Genomic DNA, 16,926 nt, shown 5'->3' on the forward strand with positions numbered 1-16,926 from the left:
GAGTCATGAGTTTCTTTTGTTGGCATGGGGAAATAATTGCATTTGGCAAACATATAGCTCAGACAAAAATACTTGTTTGTCGGTTATAAATATCTAGTCCAAAGCAATCAATTACTTTTTCAATATGGTTTTAAAGCAGCTTGAAACTGAGTATTCCAAAATAATATGCAAATTATAAATTAAGAGAAAAACAAAAACTAGTAGAGCCCCCTAGAATAAAAATTCCAACGCATTTATTTATTTGTTTAATTAACTTTTTTGCTCCATTTTAGGAGATTGTCTTATATGATATACAAGATTTTTGTCCAGCATGATACACAAGAGACAATGGCATGGAATGTGGAGGAGATCAGTGGTTTAATAACTGGAAAGTGACACAAATATGGCTATGGGTAGACTTTATCAAGCACAAAAAAGGGCTTAAACTATTATCTTATCATTGGGCTTTTGCAGACAAAGTCTCCAAAATAATGGATACTAGATCTTGTAAAGTACATAATAGAAGTACAGAACTACAAAAACACTGACAATCACTCTGCATTTTATATGGATTGTACTTATATTTGTAAGGAACTGTTTACACATTGCAAACAGAATATAAATTCATAGTGTAGTACAACAATGGTACAGAAACAAGAAAAGTAATGGATTACTTTCCCATACGTGAAAGATGGTACATGATTAAATCGTAATGAACATAGAGCTTTAGATTATAGTCTCCGTGCATTAACATACTAAATAAAGACGCTTCTATTGCACTCTCTGCAGTATCCTGCCTGCCTCTTAATAGGTAACATGTTACTGACTTACTACTACTGTGTTTGCAGTCCTGACACCAGAGTTTGTATATCATGGGATGGACTATCCAATAAGTTGTAATGAAGGTAACAGTGACACACAGTACTTGGGAAACATAGTTAATATACATTGTATAAGGGTTATCATTGAATCTTCATAATCAGATCTTCAGTATGGAATCATACACTTGGTACACATAGTTGCACACTTCTGGAGCACGACACTTAAGGGAAAGCTGGAAGGGAAAACAAAAAATTATTTTATCTAACATAGCAGAACATATATATATTTTATCGAACATGGCATAACATATATATATATATTATCTTCAAATAGGCATGTGAGGAAGCTACTCATATGTGTGTTCTAAAAACTTGGTGGCATTTCATTTTTGCCTCTAAACTCCATGACTCAACACCCCCTCACTATTTTAATGAACAAGTAAAGCTGCATTCTAGTCTCAAGATAGAAAAACCTCTTATAGAACCATTAATTTTGGTCCACCAGCTAGACAGTCCTGCTCTACTATAGCATGTTATTCATTATATTAAGTGTCTACAGCTTGGAATGTTGGTGTGCATAGAATATACTGCTCTTAAAGGGAGATTCAGATAGGGCATGCAATTCTGAACAACTTTCCAATTTACCTTTATCATCAAATTGCTTTGTTCTTTTTGTATTCTTCGTTGAAAGCTAAAGCTAGGTAGGCTCATAGGCTGAGTTCTTAGCAACTGAAGGCCGCCTCTTATCGCAGTGTATCTTGACTTGTTCACAGTTAGATAGTTCTAGTTCATGTGTGTAATTTAGATAACATTATGCTCATTCACATGGTGTTATTTATGAGTCAGAACTGATTAGTGAAAATGCAAGTTTGTCAAGAGAACTGAAATAACATAATTTATGTAAGAACTTACCTGATAAATTCATTTCTTTCATATTAGCAAGAGTCCATGAGCTAGTGACGTATGGGATATACATTCCTACCAGGAGGGGCAAAGTTTCCCAAACCTCAAAATGCCTATAAATACACCCCTCACCACACCCACAATTCAGTTTAACGAATAGCCAGGAAGTGGGGTGATAAAGTGCGAAAGCATATAAAATAAGGAATTGGAATAATTGTGCTTTATACAAAAATCATAACCACCCCAAAAAAAGGGCGGGCCTCATGGACTCTTGCTAATATGAAAGAAATGAATTTATCAGGTAAGTTCTTACATAAATTATGTTTTCTTTCATGTAATTAGCAAGAGTCCATGAGCTAGTGACGTATGGGATAATGATTACCCAAGATGTGGATCTTTCCACGCAAGAGTCACTAGAGAGGGAGGGATAAAATAAAGACAGCCAATTCCTGCTGAAAATAATCCACACCCAAAATAAAGTTTAATGAAAAACATAAGCAGAAGATTCAAACTGAAACCGCTGCCTGAAGTACTTTTCTACCAAAAACTGCTTCAGAAGAAGAAAATACATCAAAATGGTAGAATTTAGTAAAAGTATGCAAAGAGGACCAAGTTGCTGCTTTGCAAATCTGATCAATCGAAGCTTCATTCCTAAACGCCCAGGAAGTAGAAACTGACCTAGTAGAATGAGCTGTAATCATTTGAGGCAGAGTTTTACCCGACTCAACATAGGCAAGATGAATTAAAGATTTCAACCAAGATGCCAAAGAAATGGCAGAAGCTTTCTGGCCTTTTCTAGAACCGGAAAAGATAACAAATAAACTAGAAGTCTTTCGGAAAGACTTAGTAGCTTCAACATAATATTTCAAAGCTCTAACAACATCCAAAGAATGCAATGATTTCTCCTTAGAATTCTTAGGATTAGGACATAATGAAGGAACCACAATTTCTCTACTAATGTTGTTAGAATTCACAACTTTAGGTAAAAATTCAAAAGAAGTTCGCAACACTGCCTTATCCTGATGAAAAATCAGAAAAGGAGACTCACAAGAAAGAGCAGATAATTCAGAAACTCTTCTGGCAGAAGAGATTGCCAAAAGGAACAAAACTTTCCAAGAAAGTAATTTAATGTCCAATGAATGCATAGGTTCAAACGGAGGAGCTTGAAGAGCCCCCAGAACCAAATTCAAACTCCAAGGAGGAGAAATTGACTTAATGACAGGTTTTATACGAACCAAAGCTTGTACAAAACAATGAATATCAGGAAGATTAGCAATCTTTCTGTGAAAAAGAACAGAAAGAGCAGAGATCTGTCCTTTCAAAGAACTTGCGGATAAACCTTTATCTAAACCATCCTGAAGAAACTGTAAAATTCTCGGAATTCTAAAAGAATGCCAAGAAAAATGATGAGAAAGACACCAAGAAATATAAGTCTTCCAGACTCTATAATATATCTCTCTGGATACAGATTTACGAGCCTGTAACATAGTATTAATCACAGAGTCAGAGAAACCTCTTTGACCAAGAATCAAGCGTTCAATCTCCATACCTTTAAATTTAAGGATTTGAGATCCTGATGGAAAAAAGGACCTTGCGACAGAAGGTCTGGTTGTAGCGGAAGAGTCCACGGATGGCAAGAGGCCATCCGGACAAGATCCACATACCAAAACCTGTGAGGCCATGCTGGAGCTACCAGAAGAACAAATGAGCATTCCTTCAGAATCTTGGAGATTACTCTTGGAAGAAGAACTAGAGGCGGAAAGATATAAGCAGGATGATACTTCCAAGGAAGTGATAATGCATCCACTGCTTCCGCCTGAGGATCCCGGGATCTGGACAGATACCTGGGAAGTTTCTTGTTTAGATGAGACGCCATCAGATCTATTTCTGGAAGCTCCCACATTTGAACAATCTGAAGAAATACCTCTGGGTGAAGAGACCATTCGCCCGGATGCAACGTTTGGCGACTGAGATAATCCGCTTCCCAATTGTCTATACCTGGGATATGAACCGCCGATATTAGACAGGAGCTGGATTCCGCCCAAACCAGAATTCGAGATACTTCTTTCATAGCCAGAGGACTGTGAGTCCCTCCTTGATGATTGATGTATGCCACAGTAGTGACATTGTCTGTCTGAAAACAAATGAACGATTCTATCTTCAGAAGAGGCCAAGACTGAAGAGCTCTGAAAATTGCACGGAGTTCCAAAATATTGATCGGTAATCTCACCTCCTGAGATTCCCAAACTCCTTGTGCCGTCAGAGATCCCCACACAGCTCCCCAACCTGTGAGACTTGCATCTGTTGAAATTACAGTCCAGGTCGGAAGCACAAAAGAAGCCCCCTGAATTAAACGATGGTGATCTGTCCACCACGTTAGAGAGTGTCGTACAATCGGTTTTAAAGATATTAATTGAGATATCTTTGTGTAATCCCTGCACCATTGATTCAGCATACAGAGCTGAAGAGGTCGCATGTGAAAACGAGCAAAGGGGATCGCGTCCGATGCAGCAGTCATAAGACCTAGAATTTCCATGCATAAGGCTACCGAAGGGAATGATTGTGACTGAAGGTTTCGACAAGCTGAAATCAATTTTAGACGTCTCTTGTCTGTTAAAGACAGAGTCATGGACACTGAATCTATCTGGAAACCCAGAAAGGTTACCCTTGTCTGAGGAATCAATGAACTTTTTGGTGAATTGATCCTCCAACCATGATCTTGAAGAAACAACACAAGTCGATTCGTATGAGATTCTGCTAAATGTAAAGACTGAGCAAGTACCAAGATATCGTCCAAATAAGGAAATACCACAATACCCTGTTCTCTGATTACAGACAGAAGGGCACCGAGAACCTTTGTAAAAATTCTTGGAGCTGTAGCTAGGCCAAACGGCAGAGCCACAAACTGGTAATGCTTGTCCAGATAAGAGAATCTCAGGAACTGATAATGATCTGGATGAATCGGAATATGCAGATATGCATCCTGTAAATCTATTGTGGACATATAATGCCCTTGCTGAACAAAAGGCAAGATAGTCCTTACAGTTACCATTTTGAACGTTGGTATCCTTACATAACGATTCAATATTTTTAGATCCAGAACTGGTCTGAAGGAATTCTCCTTCTTTGGTACAATGAAGAGATTTGAATAAAACCCCATCCCCTGTTCCAGAACTGGAACTGGCATAATTACTCCAGCCAACTCTAGATCTGAAACACAATTCAGAAATGCTTGAGCTTTCACTGGATTTACTGGGACACGGGAAAGAAAAAATCTCTTTGCAGGAGGTCTCATCTTGAAACCAATTCTGTACCCTTCTGAAACAATGTTCTGAATCCAAAGATTGGGAACAAAAGTGATCCAAATTTCTTTGAAAAAACGTAACCTGCCCCCTACCAGCTGAGCTGGAATGAGGGCCGCACCTTCATGTGGACTTAGAAGCAGGCTTTGCCTTTCTAGAAGGCTTGGATTTATTCCAGACTGGAGATGGTTTCCAAACTGAAACTGCTCCTGAGGATGAAGGATCAGGCTTTTGTTCTTTGTTGAAACGAAAGGAACGAAAACGATTATTAGCCCTGTTTTTACCCTTAGATTTTTTATCCTGTGGTAAAAAAGTTCCTTTCCCACCAGTAACAGTTGAGATAATAGAATCCAACTGAGAACCAAATAATTTGTTACCCTGGAAAGAAATGGAAAGTAGAGTTGATTTAGAAGCCATATCAGCATTCCAAGTTTTAAGCCATAAAGCTCTTCTAGCTAAAATAGCTAGAGACATAAACCTGACATCAACTCTGATAATATCAAAAATGGCATCACAGATAAAATTATTAGCATGCTGAAGAAGAATAATAATATTATGAGAATCATGATCTGTTACTTGTTGCGCTAAAGTCTCCAACCAAAAAGTTGAAGCTGCAGCAACATCAGCCAATGATATAGCAGGTCTAAGAAGATTACCTGAACACAGATAAGCTTTTCTTAGAAAGGATTCAATTTTCCTATCTAAAGGATCTTTAAACGAAGTACCATCTGACGTAGGAATAGTAGTACGTTTAGCAAAGGTAGAAATAGCCCCATCGACTTTAGGGATTTTGTCCCAAAATTCTAATCTGTCAGACGGCACAGGATATAATTGCTTAAAACGTTTAGAAGGAGTAAATGAATTACCCAATTTATCCCATTCTCTGGAAATTACTTCAGAAATAGCATTAGGAACAGGAAAAACTTCTGGAATAACCACAGGAGATTTAAATACCTTATCTAAACGTTTAGACTTAGTATCAAGAGGACCAGAATCCTCTATTTCCAAAGCAATTAGTACTTCTTTAAGTAAAGAACGAATAAATTCCATTTTAAATAAATATGAAGATTTATCAGCATCAATCTCTGAGACAGAATCCTCTGAACCAGAAGAGTCATCAGAATCAGAATGATGATGTTCATTTAAAAATTCATCTGTAGAGAGAGAAGTTTTAAAAGATTTTTTATGTTTACTAGAAGGAGAAATAACAGACATAGCCTTCTTGATGGATTCAGAAACAAAATCTCTTATGTTATCAGGAACATTCTGCACCTTAGATGTTGAAGGAACTGCAACAGGCAATGGTACATTACTAAAGGAAATATTATCTGCTTTAACAAGTTTGTCATGACAATTAATACAAACAACAGCCGGAGGAATAGCTACCAAAAGTTTACAGCAGATATACTTAGCTTTGATAGTTCCAGCACTAGACAGCGATTTTCCTGAAGTATCTTCTGACTCAGATGCAACGTGAGACATCTTGCAATATGTAAGAGAAAAAACAACATATAAAGCAAAATTGATCAAATTCCTTAAATGACAGTTTCAGGAATGGGAAAAAATGCCAAAAAACAAGCTTCTAGTAACCAGAAGCAAAGAAAAAATGAGACTAAAATAATGTGGAGACAAAAGCGACGCCCATATTTTTTGGCGCCAAATAAGACGCCCACATTATTTGGCGCCTAAATGCTTTTTGGCGCCAAAAATGACGCCACATCCGGAACGCCGACATTTTTGGCGCAAAAGGACGTCAAAAAAATGACGCAACTTCCGGCGACACGTATGACGCCGGAAACAGAAAAGATTTTTTGCGCCAAAAAAGTCCGCACCAAGAATGACGCAATAAAATGAAGCATTTTCAGCCCCGCGAGCCTAATAGCCCACAGGGAAAAAAGAGTCAAATTTTAAGGTAAGAAAAAAATTGATTCAAATGCATTATCCCAAATATGAAACTGACTGTCTGAAAATAAGGAATGTTGAACATCCTGAGTCAAGGCAAATAAATGTTTGAATACATATATTTAGAACTTTATAAATAAAGTGCCCAACCATAGCTTAGAGTGTCACAGAAAATAAGATTTACTTACCCCAGGACACTCATCTACATGTTTGTAGAAAGCCAAACCAGTACTGAAACGAAAATCAGCAGAGGTAATGGTATATAAATAAGAGTATATCGTCGATCTGAAAAGGGAGGTAAGAGATGAATCTCTACGACCGATAACAGAGAACCTATGAAATAGACCCCGTAGAAGGAGATCACTGCATTCAAACAGGCAATACTCTCCTCACATCCCTCTGACATTCACTGCACGCTGAGAGGAAAACCGGGCTCCAACTTGCTGCGGAGCGCATATCAACGTAGAATCTAGCACAAACTTACTTCACCACCTCCATAGGAGGCAAAGTTTGTAAAACTGAATTGTGGGTGTGGTGAGGGGTGTATTTATAGGCATTTTGAGGTTTGGGAAACTTTGCCCCTCCTGGTAGGAATGTATATCCCATACGTCACTAGCTCATGGACTCTTGCTAATTACATGAAAGAAAACATAATTTATGCTTACCTGATAAATTTATTTCTCTTGTGGTGTATCCAGTCCACGGATCATCCATTACTTGTGGGATATTCTCCTTCCCAAGAGGAAGTTGCAAGAGGATCACCCACAGCAGAGCTGTCTATATAGCTCCTCCCCTAACTGCCACCTCCAGTCATTCTCTTGCAGCTCTCGACAAGGGAAGTATCAAGAGAGATGTGGTGAATTAGTGTAGTTTATCTTCAATCAAAAGTTTGTTATTTTTAAACGGTACCGGAGGGGAGGAGCTATATAGCAGCTCTGCTGTGGGTGATCCTCTTGCAACTTCCTGTTGGGAAGGAGAATATCCCACAAGTAATGGATGATCCGTGGACTGGATACACCTAACAAGAGAAAAGGTGTCAGTCTGCAGAGGCTTAGATACAAGTTAATCACAGAGCTAAAAAGTGTATTAAAATAACTGTGTTGGTGGGGGGCGGAGCTAGCCAGCCATCGATGCAGCAGTGTTTTTGAGGAGCTCCTGAGAGAAAAAGTTATTAAACTGGCAAAAAAGCGATCTTTATAGACCTGAAAGGCTATTACTAAGCACAGAGTGGTACCCTCAGCCTAGACACTCGAATCCAGCTTGCAAACCGCATAGTTGTGGAAGTCGGAATCCGATCCGGGTCTGAGTTCCAGAAGAAAACTAGGAGAGTCCGGGGCTGCGGCCTACTCCGGACCGGAAAGTTGCACCGGAGGCCTTCAAACATCACTGAGGCCATAATACCGGTCACGACTAAGATACACAGTAAGCAATTACCCCCAATCAATCAACAGGACCTGCTGCAATCAATGTAGAAGGAAAGCAGAAAAAAAACGGGATTTGGCGCGAACCGCCATTTTTAAGGTACTCATTTAAGCACTCTCTGACATCCTAATACACAAATACTTTCTGGACATTTGGGACATTATAGGAGACTAGTTGGGGGTATGTAAGACATTACATTCAGCTGCAAATAAGCAAAGAGAGAGACCTGAAAACGCCTCACAATTTTGCAGCATACCACATCCATTATTATTTGCTCACAGGCTGCACTAATTTTAGAGCTGAACATATAACTTGGGCCCTAGCTTTAACGCAATATCTCTCCTAGTAGAGGGGGGAAAAAAGAGACACCGGAAGCTAGCCTGCAACCTGGAGCAGTCTGGAACTGTCTTTACCTGCCTTCACCAGCGAAACTATACTGTTATTTACTTGTGAAAGAATAGCACTCCCTCCTCACCCCTTTCCTGCCAGTTAGCCTGCTGGTGGGTCATATCCAAAATCCCCTGCCCGTGATGGTCCTGTGAGGACAGATCTCCCCGGGGAGGTGAGTGCTAACTGAAAAATAGCTGAACCCAGAAAATAGAGACTTTCTATACTTTTTCCTAGATAATCTACATAAAATAAATGGACTCTAGATAGGGTGATTTAATACTTATAAGGGCTGATTCCACCCGCTGCCCTCTTACCCTCTAGCCCGCAGCAACTGAGGCAACAGGGAAAACAAGAGAGGTGATTACTGCAGGCCCTAACTCATCTCACCCTATCAGGAAAAAATTGTCTTTTATATGCCAAACTCCCTCTACTCTCAAGCACTAATGGATATAATAAATGCTTAAATGATCTAGATGAAGATTACTTCGGGCATGTCTGTGTAAAGTCAAGGGGCAGAGTGGCTCTCTGAAAGATTAAGGCTCCCAGGGCTGCTACGTAGCTATCAGAGCGATAGGATCTCAAAAGCACGGAAACCTCAGCACCAACCAACACTCACTGCTTTGGGAAGATACATCTAGAAGATGAAAAGCCGCACGCAATCGGTTAAAGAGTGCCTTTCCAAGTCACAACAGAAAAAGAAACAGGCTATGCTAGACCTATCTCAACGGATGGAACAAGAAGAAGACACGGAGGATCCCCCCATTGTCTCCCAGAAATCAACCTCCTCCAATGAGGCCCTCTTAAAGCAGATAAAACAAATGTTTCATGAAGAAATGAGAGCAGCCCTTTCAGAATTAACACAAGAGATTGCTAACATTGGTGAGAGAACTTCAGCAATTGAGGATAAAGTCGATGACTTAGTAGAGGAGATCCCAGAGTTACAAGCAACAGTGAGCGCACAACAAGCGCAAATACAAAAACTAGAGGACCATCTGGAAGATCTGGAAAACCGATCTCGGAGATCGAACATTCGCATACGCAACTTACCTGAAAAATATAATAACCTTTAAGACGTTATCACACAAATCTTCCAACAAATATTACCAGAGGAAGATGCATCATTCCTTCTTATGGATAGAGTTCACCGAGCCTTAGTTAAGCCTCCAACACCAGGGGCCCACAGAGATGTGATAACAAAACTTCACTATTACCATATTAAAGACAGAATTATGCAAGCAGTGCGGGGAGTTCCAGAGTTCACTTATGAGGACCACAAAATTCAAATATTTGCGGATCTCTCCCCTATCACTCTGAAGAAGAGAAGAGAATTCAAGCCGATAGTAGCAGCCCTGGCTAATGCCCAGATTAAATACAGATGGGGATTCCCCTTCAAGTTGTCCTTTACAGTAGACAAAACAACATACTCTTGTGCCACAATTGATGAGGGACAATCAATCTTAAACAAGCTTCATATTGAGAAATCATCACATTCACCATCACAGTCTCCCAAGCCACAGAGAAAAGCTTTGAGCCGCACCTGGACACCGGTGCTTAAAAATGGGAAGGCTAAGAAGAGAAATCAAGAACCGGAGAGCCCGACCTGACTTGCAGAAATAAATCCCAAGATATGACTGTAATTCTGCACGTTCCCTAAAGGGAAGTATCACCACTAAGGGGGGCTTAAATTCTGAGAACAAGCCCGAAAGAAATGAAATGACTCTTGACCTGGACTTAATGTTTCCAAATAGTTAGGTTATTGTTATAAGTCCAGAGCCATGGGGCTCACCCTTATCCAGAATCAGAGTTGTTTTGGTTATATAACCGAGGTAATGGGTATTCAATATGCCAATAATGTATGCCCGAAGTTTCTTTTGTTGTATTAGTTATTTATGTTTGCTAGTTTCTTTATTTTACTTGTTATTGCTATGTCATATTGCATTCCTGGATCAAAGATCCAAGTTCAGACCGAACAAGGTCAGTTGTTCATTGATTTGTTATTGCTCAGACTAACCGTTACATATTTTCTCATCTTAGCATGTAATATATTACATAGAGGTATGTTACAGCAGCTATGTGTTCCAAGAGACAGACTTGACAGCTCTGCTTTCATACAGGGAGGGGGTCCCGGCCAGCCAACGAGTGGTAAGCTTCTCTACCTGTGTTTCAGGAGTCTTCTTTATTTTTCTTTACTCACTCTCTTACTGTACACGTAGGTAGGGAATGTCTTTAAATATAGTCACCCATAATGTTCGAGGATTACACTCCCACATCAAGAGACGTAAAGCCTTAGACACATATAAATCCATGAAAGCCCACATCATCCTATTGCAGGAAACCCATTTTACAAAAATAAAAACCCCCAAAAATTGGGATAGAAATTACCCCACACAATTTCATGCCACCTGCCAATCCAAGAAATGCGGTGTTTCCATTTTGGTCCATTCAGAGCTAAATTTTAAGGAGGACGAGGTACTTATTGACAAGGCTGGGAGATACATTATAGTTAAGGGCAGGATACACGACACACATGTTATACTGGGAAATATATATGCCCCTAATGAATCTCAGGCCCCATTTTTGTCTAAGTTAGGAAAGATGCTAACCACATGGAAAAAATCTCGCTTAATCATAGGGGGAGACTTCAATTTAGTAGCCAATGTCGAACTAGACAAGTCAGCGATCCCACGCACATCTCCATCTCAAAGTTCCAAGAAGCTTCTGTTTGATTTTATTCTTGACCATAACCTTGTAGATAGCTGGAGATATATAAACCCAAAAACAAGAGATTATTCATTCTACTCCACCTCACATAATGTTTACTCAAGAATAGACTATATTCTGGTTAGCCAAACTATGTCCCCTTTGATATTAGCCTCAGATATTATACCAACCACATGGTCGGATCACAACGTAGTACTAACAAAATTAAGTGGCTTAATTGACCCTTATAGGGGCAGAAGCTGGACCATAAACCCAACTTTGCTCAGAGATAAATTATTTACGCAAAATTTGCAGACAGAAATCTCTCACTTTTTAACACTTAATCAAAACTCAGTATCTAACCCCTTGTATATTTGGGGAGCTTTAAAAGCCTTCGCCAGGGGAATTCTAATAAAAGAATCTAACAAACAGAATAAAGCGTATTTGACTCAACTAGAATGTACTAGAAGCGAGATTAAACACCTACAATCACAGCACCAGTTATCACTAGATGACAAAACATTAAAGCTACTGAGAGACAAAGAAAATGCTCTGGATCAGCTGTTGACAAAGGAGGCTACCAGGTCCCTAAAACTGATTGATACTCAATACTTCATACAAGCCAACAAACCTGATAAACTGTTAGCATTTAAATTAAAAGAAATGACTAGGACATCCTCAGTACCACAAATTCAAATGGCAAATGGGCAGATCTCTAACCACCCACAGACCATTGCTGACACTTTTGCCCAGTATTACCAGAAACTTTATGCCCTGCCCCCATCCAAAAATCCTATCACACTGGATAGGGACACAAATGCATTCTTACAGGATTGTAACTTACCCAAAATAGCAACAGAAGACCTAGATAAGCTAAATTCGCCAATAACCATCCATGAAGTGAATATAGCAATACAAAATTTAAAGATGGGTAAGGCGCCAGGCCCCGATGGGTACTCAGGTATTTTCTATAAAACGTTTGCACAGGATCTTGGCCCCATTTTGGTTGAGAGTTTCAACCACATACTAGAGGGGGGAACTATCCCCAAGGAACTTCTTGAGGCTCGTATATCAGTAATCCCTAAGCCTGGGAAAAGTAAACAACACTGTAAAAATTATAGACCCATCTCCCTGATTAATTTGGATATCAAGTTATTTACAAAAATCTTAGCAACTAGATTAAATGACATTCTTCCAAAGCTCATCCATCAAGATCAGGTGGGTTTTATCCGTAATAGAGAGGCCCCAGATAACATTCGGAAAATTATTGATCTTGTGGACTATGCTTCAAAACAAAATGTGTCTTCTCTGTTTCTTTCATTGGACGCAGAGAAGGCATTTGATCGTGTAAACTGGGATTACCTTAATGCAGTGCTAAAAAATATGGGCTTTAGGGGAAATTTTTGTACAGCAATTACGGCAATATACTCCCACCCTTCCGCCTTCATCAGAATAGCGGGCTATAAATCCTCACCTATAAAAATTCTTAATGGAACCAGACAGGGGTGCCCATTATCACCATTGCTGTTCGCCCTATGCATTGAACCGCTGGCAACAAGCATCAGGCAAAATGTAGATATTAATGGCATTAAGATAGGCGACAGGGAACATAAGATCAGTCTATTTGCAGATGATGTAATTCTGTCAATTACTAAGCCCATGATTTCCCTTCCTCTAGTATACTCCACGATTAATAGATTCGCCAACATTTCGGGATACAAGATTAACAATGATAAGTGCGAGGCAATCAGTACACATCTCCCAGAACATACCAAAAAATTATTGGTCTTGAATTTTGATTTTAATTGGGCTGACAAGGGCATAAAGTATTTGGGTATCACAATCCCGAACAACCTGGACCATCTTTACAAATTGAATTACACACCTATGTTCACTCATATTTATTATCAAGGTGGAACAAACTAAACATCTCCCTATATGGCAGGTTGACATCAATTAAGATGATGGTACTACCCAAAATTTTGTATCTTTCGTTCACTACCTATAAACGTTTCCACCACTGTGTTACGGAAAACACAAAAAGACCTGGTAGCGTTCATTTGGAAATACCGAAGATCCAGAGTTAATAAACAAACACTTCTCAGACATAAAACAGGAGGGGGGATGGGAATGCCAACCCTGATAGCGTACTATTACGCGGCCAGGATGGCACAGTCCTCTCTGTGGCATAACCAATTAGATAGAATTCAATGGGTTCAAATAGAATCAGATATGTTGAGGATACACCCCATTTATAAATTGTTGTGGACTGCTAAAAAAGATAGGCCCCCTAAATGGAGAAGCTTTATTACTATAGCACACACACTAACACTGTGGGAAACACTAACAACCAAATACACTTTGATACCCAAAGGGTCGAAGGCGACCCCCCTAGTGACATTATCTACTCATTATGACCTAACTACACAGGAAAAGTGGGCAAACAAGGGCCTGTACCGCATTGCAGATGCCCTGGAAGGCACCAAGCTATTCACATTCCATCAATATGCCGATTTAAATAAACAAGAAAGAGAGAGTTGGTTTCATTACCTGCAATTAAGAGCGAGAGTAGATGAAGTTTTAGGACAAAACCAGCTAACTGTTAGTTCTTATCTAGAGAGACTCTGTTTGGCCACTGAACGAATGAGAGGGGCGATCTCCAACTTATATATCCTATTTAATACCCCATCCAAGCTTAATAAACTACCATTTATGATAAAATGGGAGACAGAATTTAATATTACATGGACCGCTGAAAAGTGGTGCGATATTTTGAAGTCTGGTACTTCCTTCTCTATTTGTGCGCATTTGAAGGAAAACTTTCTCAAGGTAGCTTACAGATGGTACTTCCACCCATCGAGAATCCACGCAGCGCACGCGAACACAAGTTGTTTACGTGGCTGTAATGAAAGCGGCACATATGCACATATGTGGTGGAACTGCTGTCATGTTTCACGCATATGGTCCCAAACATCAGAGCTCCTAAGTGAAATCCTAGATAGGCAAATTAACCTAACCCCTTCCCAGCCATTGTTACATGAGACTTTATCAAATCTATCCCGAAATGCAAACAAATTAGTAGCGCTGATTTGCACTGTAACCAGGCTAACTATAGCAAGATATTGGAAGACCACAGTACCCTCTTTTTTGATAATCAAGAATAAAGTTGACTATTATTACCAAATGAGCAGCGCCTCCGCAGATATTCTGGATAGAAAAGAACAGTTTCTACTAATGTGGGAGCCCTGGATAATGTATACCGAGGCCAGAAATAGATAGAAGAGCTAAGTGAGGCTAGGAAAGGAGTTATGAGTCTGGCCCCTGCCACTTCCGCTCCTGCCAGCTAGTCTGGGTGGGTCACAACACATCTCCCTCTCCCCTCTCTAAGAGTTGAATCCAATTTTCCCGTGGTAGGGGCTAGAAATTCTGGTAACAACTTAAGGTCATGAATGCTGAGCCGGGTCCTCCTCCAGAGAGGGTCTAAATGGAGCATTAAAGGGTTTTCTAGGGATAGGACTGTCAACTAACAGTCGTGCTAAGCATATCTACTCATTACTTATTGTCTGCTGTATGGTGGTCTTTTTGTTATATACCTTTAATCATAGTATTTAGTAACACGAAGAATTGTAAATCAATTGAAATTGTAACACGGTTGGTCTGATTTTATACTTGTAAAATGTTGAAAAATCAATAAAAAACTTTTTTTTCATTAAAATAACTGTGTTGGTTATGCAAAACTGGATTAAGATAAGAGGTGGCCTTTAAGGGCTTATAAATTGGCATATGAGCCTACCTAGGTTTAGCTTTCAACAAAGAATGCAAAGAGAACAAAGCAAATTTAATGATAAAAGAAGTAAATTGGAAAGTTGTTAAATAACTTTCCAATGTACTTTTATCAAGTGTGCTTCATTTTTTTGGTATCCTTTATTAAAGGAGCAGCAATGAACTACTGGGAGATAGCTGAACAAATCTGTAAGCCAATGGGAACAGACATATGAGCAGCAACCAATCAGCAGCTAGCTCCAAGCTCCTGAGCCTTCCTAGGTATTTTCTTCAACAAAGGATACCAAGAGAACAAAGCAAATTAGATAATAGAAGTAAATTGGAAAGTTGTTTAAAATTGTGTCTGAATCATGAAAGAATTTTGGGTTTTACGTCTCCTTAATCATTGTACATTTCTTTTCTTTCTCACCGTGTAATTTGGATTCCCAGGCTGAATCCGTAGCTCTGCAAGGATCCAGATGCCATTGGTAAGTTTCAGAGACTGGTATAACATATCTTGCCCTTCCACATTCCGTTTGGCAATTGTGTAAACATTGTTATTCTGCAGCTTACTGGAAACAGAGTCTGAAATAATGAGAGGGTGGAAATGATTAGAGAATTAAAAAAGAAGTTTACCAACAGAAACAAAACATTCTGAAGGAAAACTTTTTTTTTTTTAGAATCTACTGCAACAATAATCTAGAATCTTGGCAAATTATAAAACTAAATTGGAAAACAAATTAGCATTCAATGTTTCAAACTAATTTTAAACTTTCTTATATTAAAGGAATATCTGTAATTTGCCACACTGTTGGTCTCTAGCATATTATTAGTTTATTAGTAGTGACTAGTAACAGCCGGCTTGCTTGATATTATTTATAATTTTTTATTTATAAAGCGCCAACAAATTCCACATCGCTGTCCATGGATACAAAAGATAAAAAGTACAACAATTATACAATATTTTAAGACACAGGAAAAAATGTATCAAACAAATACAGAAAGAATTAAAGGGACACTGAACCCAATTTTTTTCTTTCATGATTCAGATAGAGCATGCAATTTTAAGCAACTTTCTAATTTACTCCTATTATCAATTTTTCTTCGTTCTCTTGCTATTTTTATTTGAAAAAGAAGGCATCTAAGTTTTTTTTGGTTCAGAACCATGGACAGCCCTTGTTTATTGGTGGGTGAATTTATCCACCAATCGGCAAGAACAACCCAGGTTGCTCACCAAAAATGGGCCGGCATCTAAACTTACATTTTAAATAAAGATACCAAGAGAATGAAGAAAATTTGATAATAGGAGTAAATTAGAAAGTTGCTTAAAATGTCATGATCTATCTGAATCACGAAAGAAAAAATTTGGGTTCAGTGTCCCTTTAAGCGCCCTATTCCCGTGGGAATTTATAATCTAGAAGGGTGAGAAACAAGAGGTAAGAGAATGATGTTAGTGCGGAGATAGGGCAACTGTTAGGCAAGTGGAATTCATTTGTCACCGAGTTGGCTGATAAGCTACCCTGAAAAAATGTCTTTAGCGAGCGTTTAAAGGAGGACAGATTAGGGGAATGTCTGACAGCATGAGGAAGTGCATTCCAGAGGGTTGGTGCCACATGGGAGAAGGTAATGATAGAAGATACAAGAAACAGGTCTTTGTTGGATCTTTGGGTGGCGGGCTTTGTTGATAAGTGACGACAGGTAGGGGGGGGGGGCAGCGTTGGCAAGGGCTTTGAAGGTCAGGGTGA

At 39.2% G+C, this 16,926-nt stretch overlaps 1 protein-coding gene across 1 annotated transcript in view; it reads right to left on the reverse strand.

The window, feature by feature from the left end:
* Nucleotides 1-232: 232 nt before the first annotated feature.
* Nucleotides 233-16,926, reverse strand: part of AP2B1 (adaptor related protein complex 2 subunit beta 1) — a 457,689-nt gene continuing 440,995 nt past the window's right edge. The window contains exons 21-22 of the mRNA XM_053707425.1: nt 15,612-15,766; nt 233-1,033 (exon numbers count right to left, since the gene is read on the reverse strand). Coding sequence (XP_053563400.1) covers nt 959-1,033; nt 15,612-15,766 — 230 coding nt within the window. The 3' untranslated portion in view covers nt 233-958. The remainder of the gene's footprint in view (nt 1,034-15,611; nt 15,767-16,926) is intronic.

Source organism: Bombina bombina, chromosome 3 (genome assembly GCF_027579735.1).
Source record: "Bombina bombina isolate aBomBom1 chromosome 3, aBomBom1.pri, whole genome shotgun sequence".
Taxonomy (NCBI): Eukaryota; Metazoa; Chordata; class Amphibia; order Anura; family Bombinatoridae; genus Bombina; species Bombina bombina.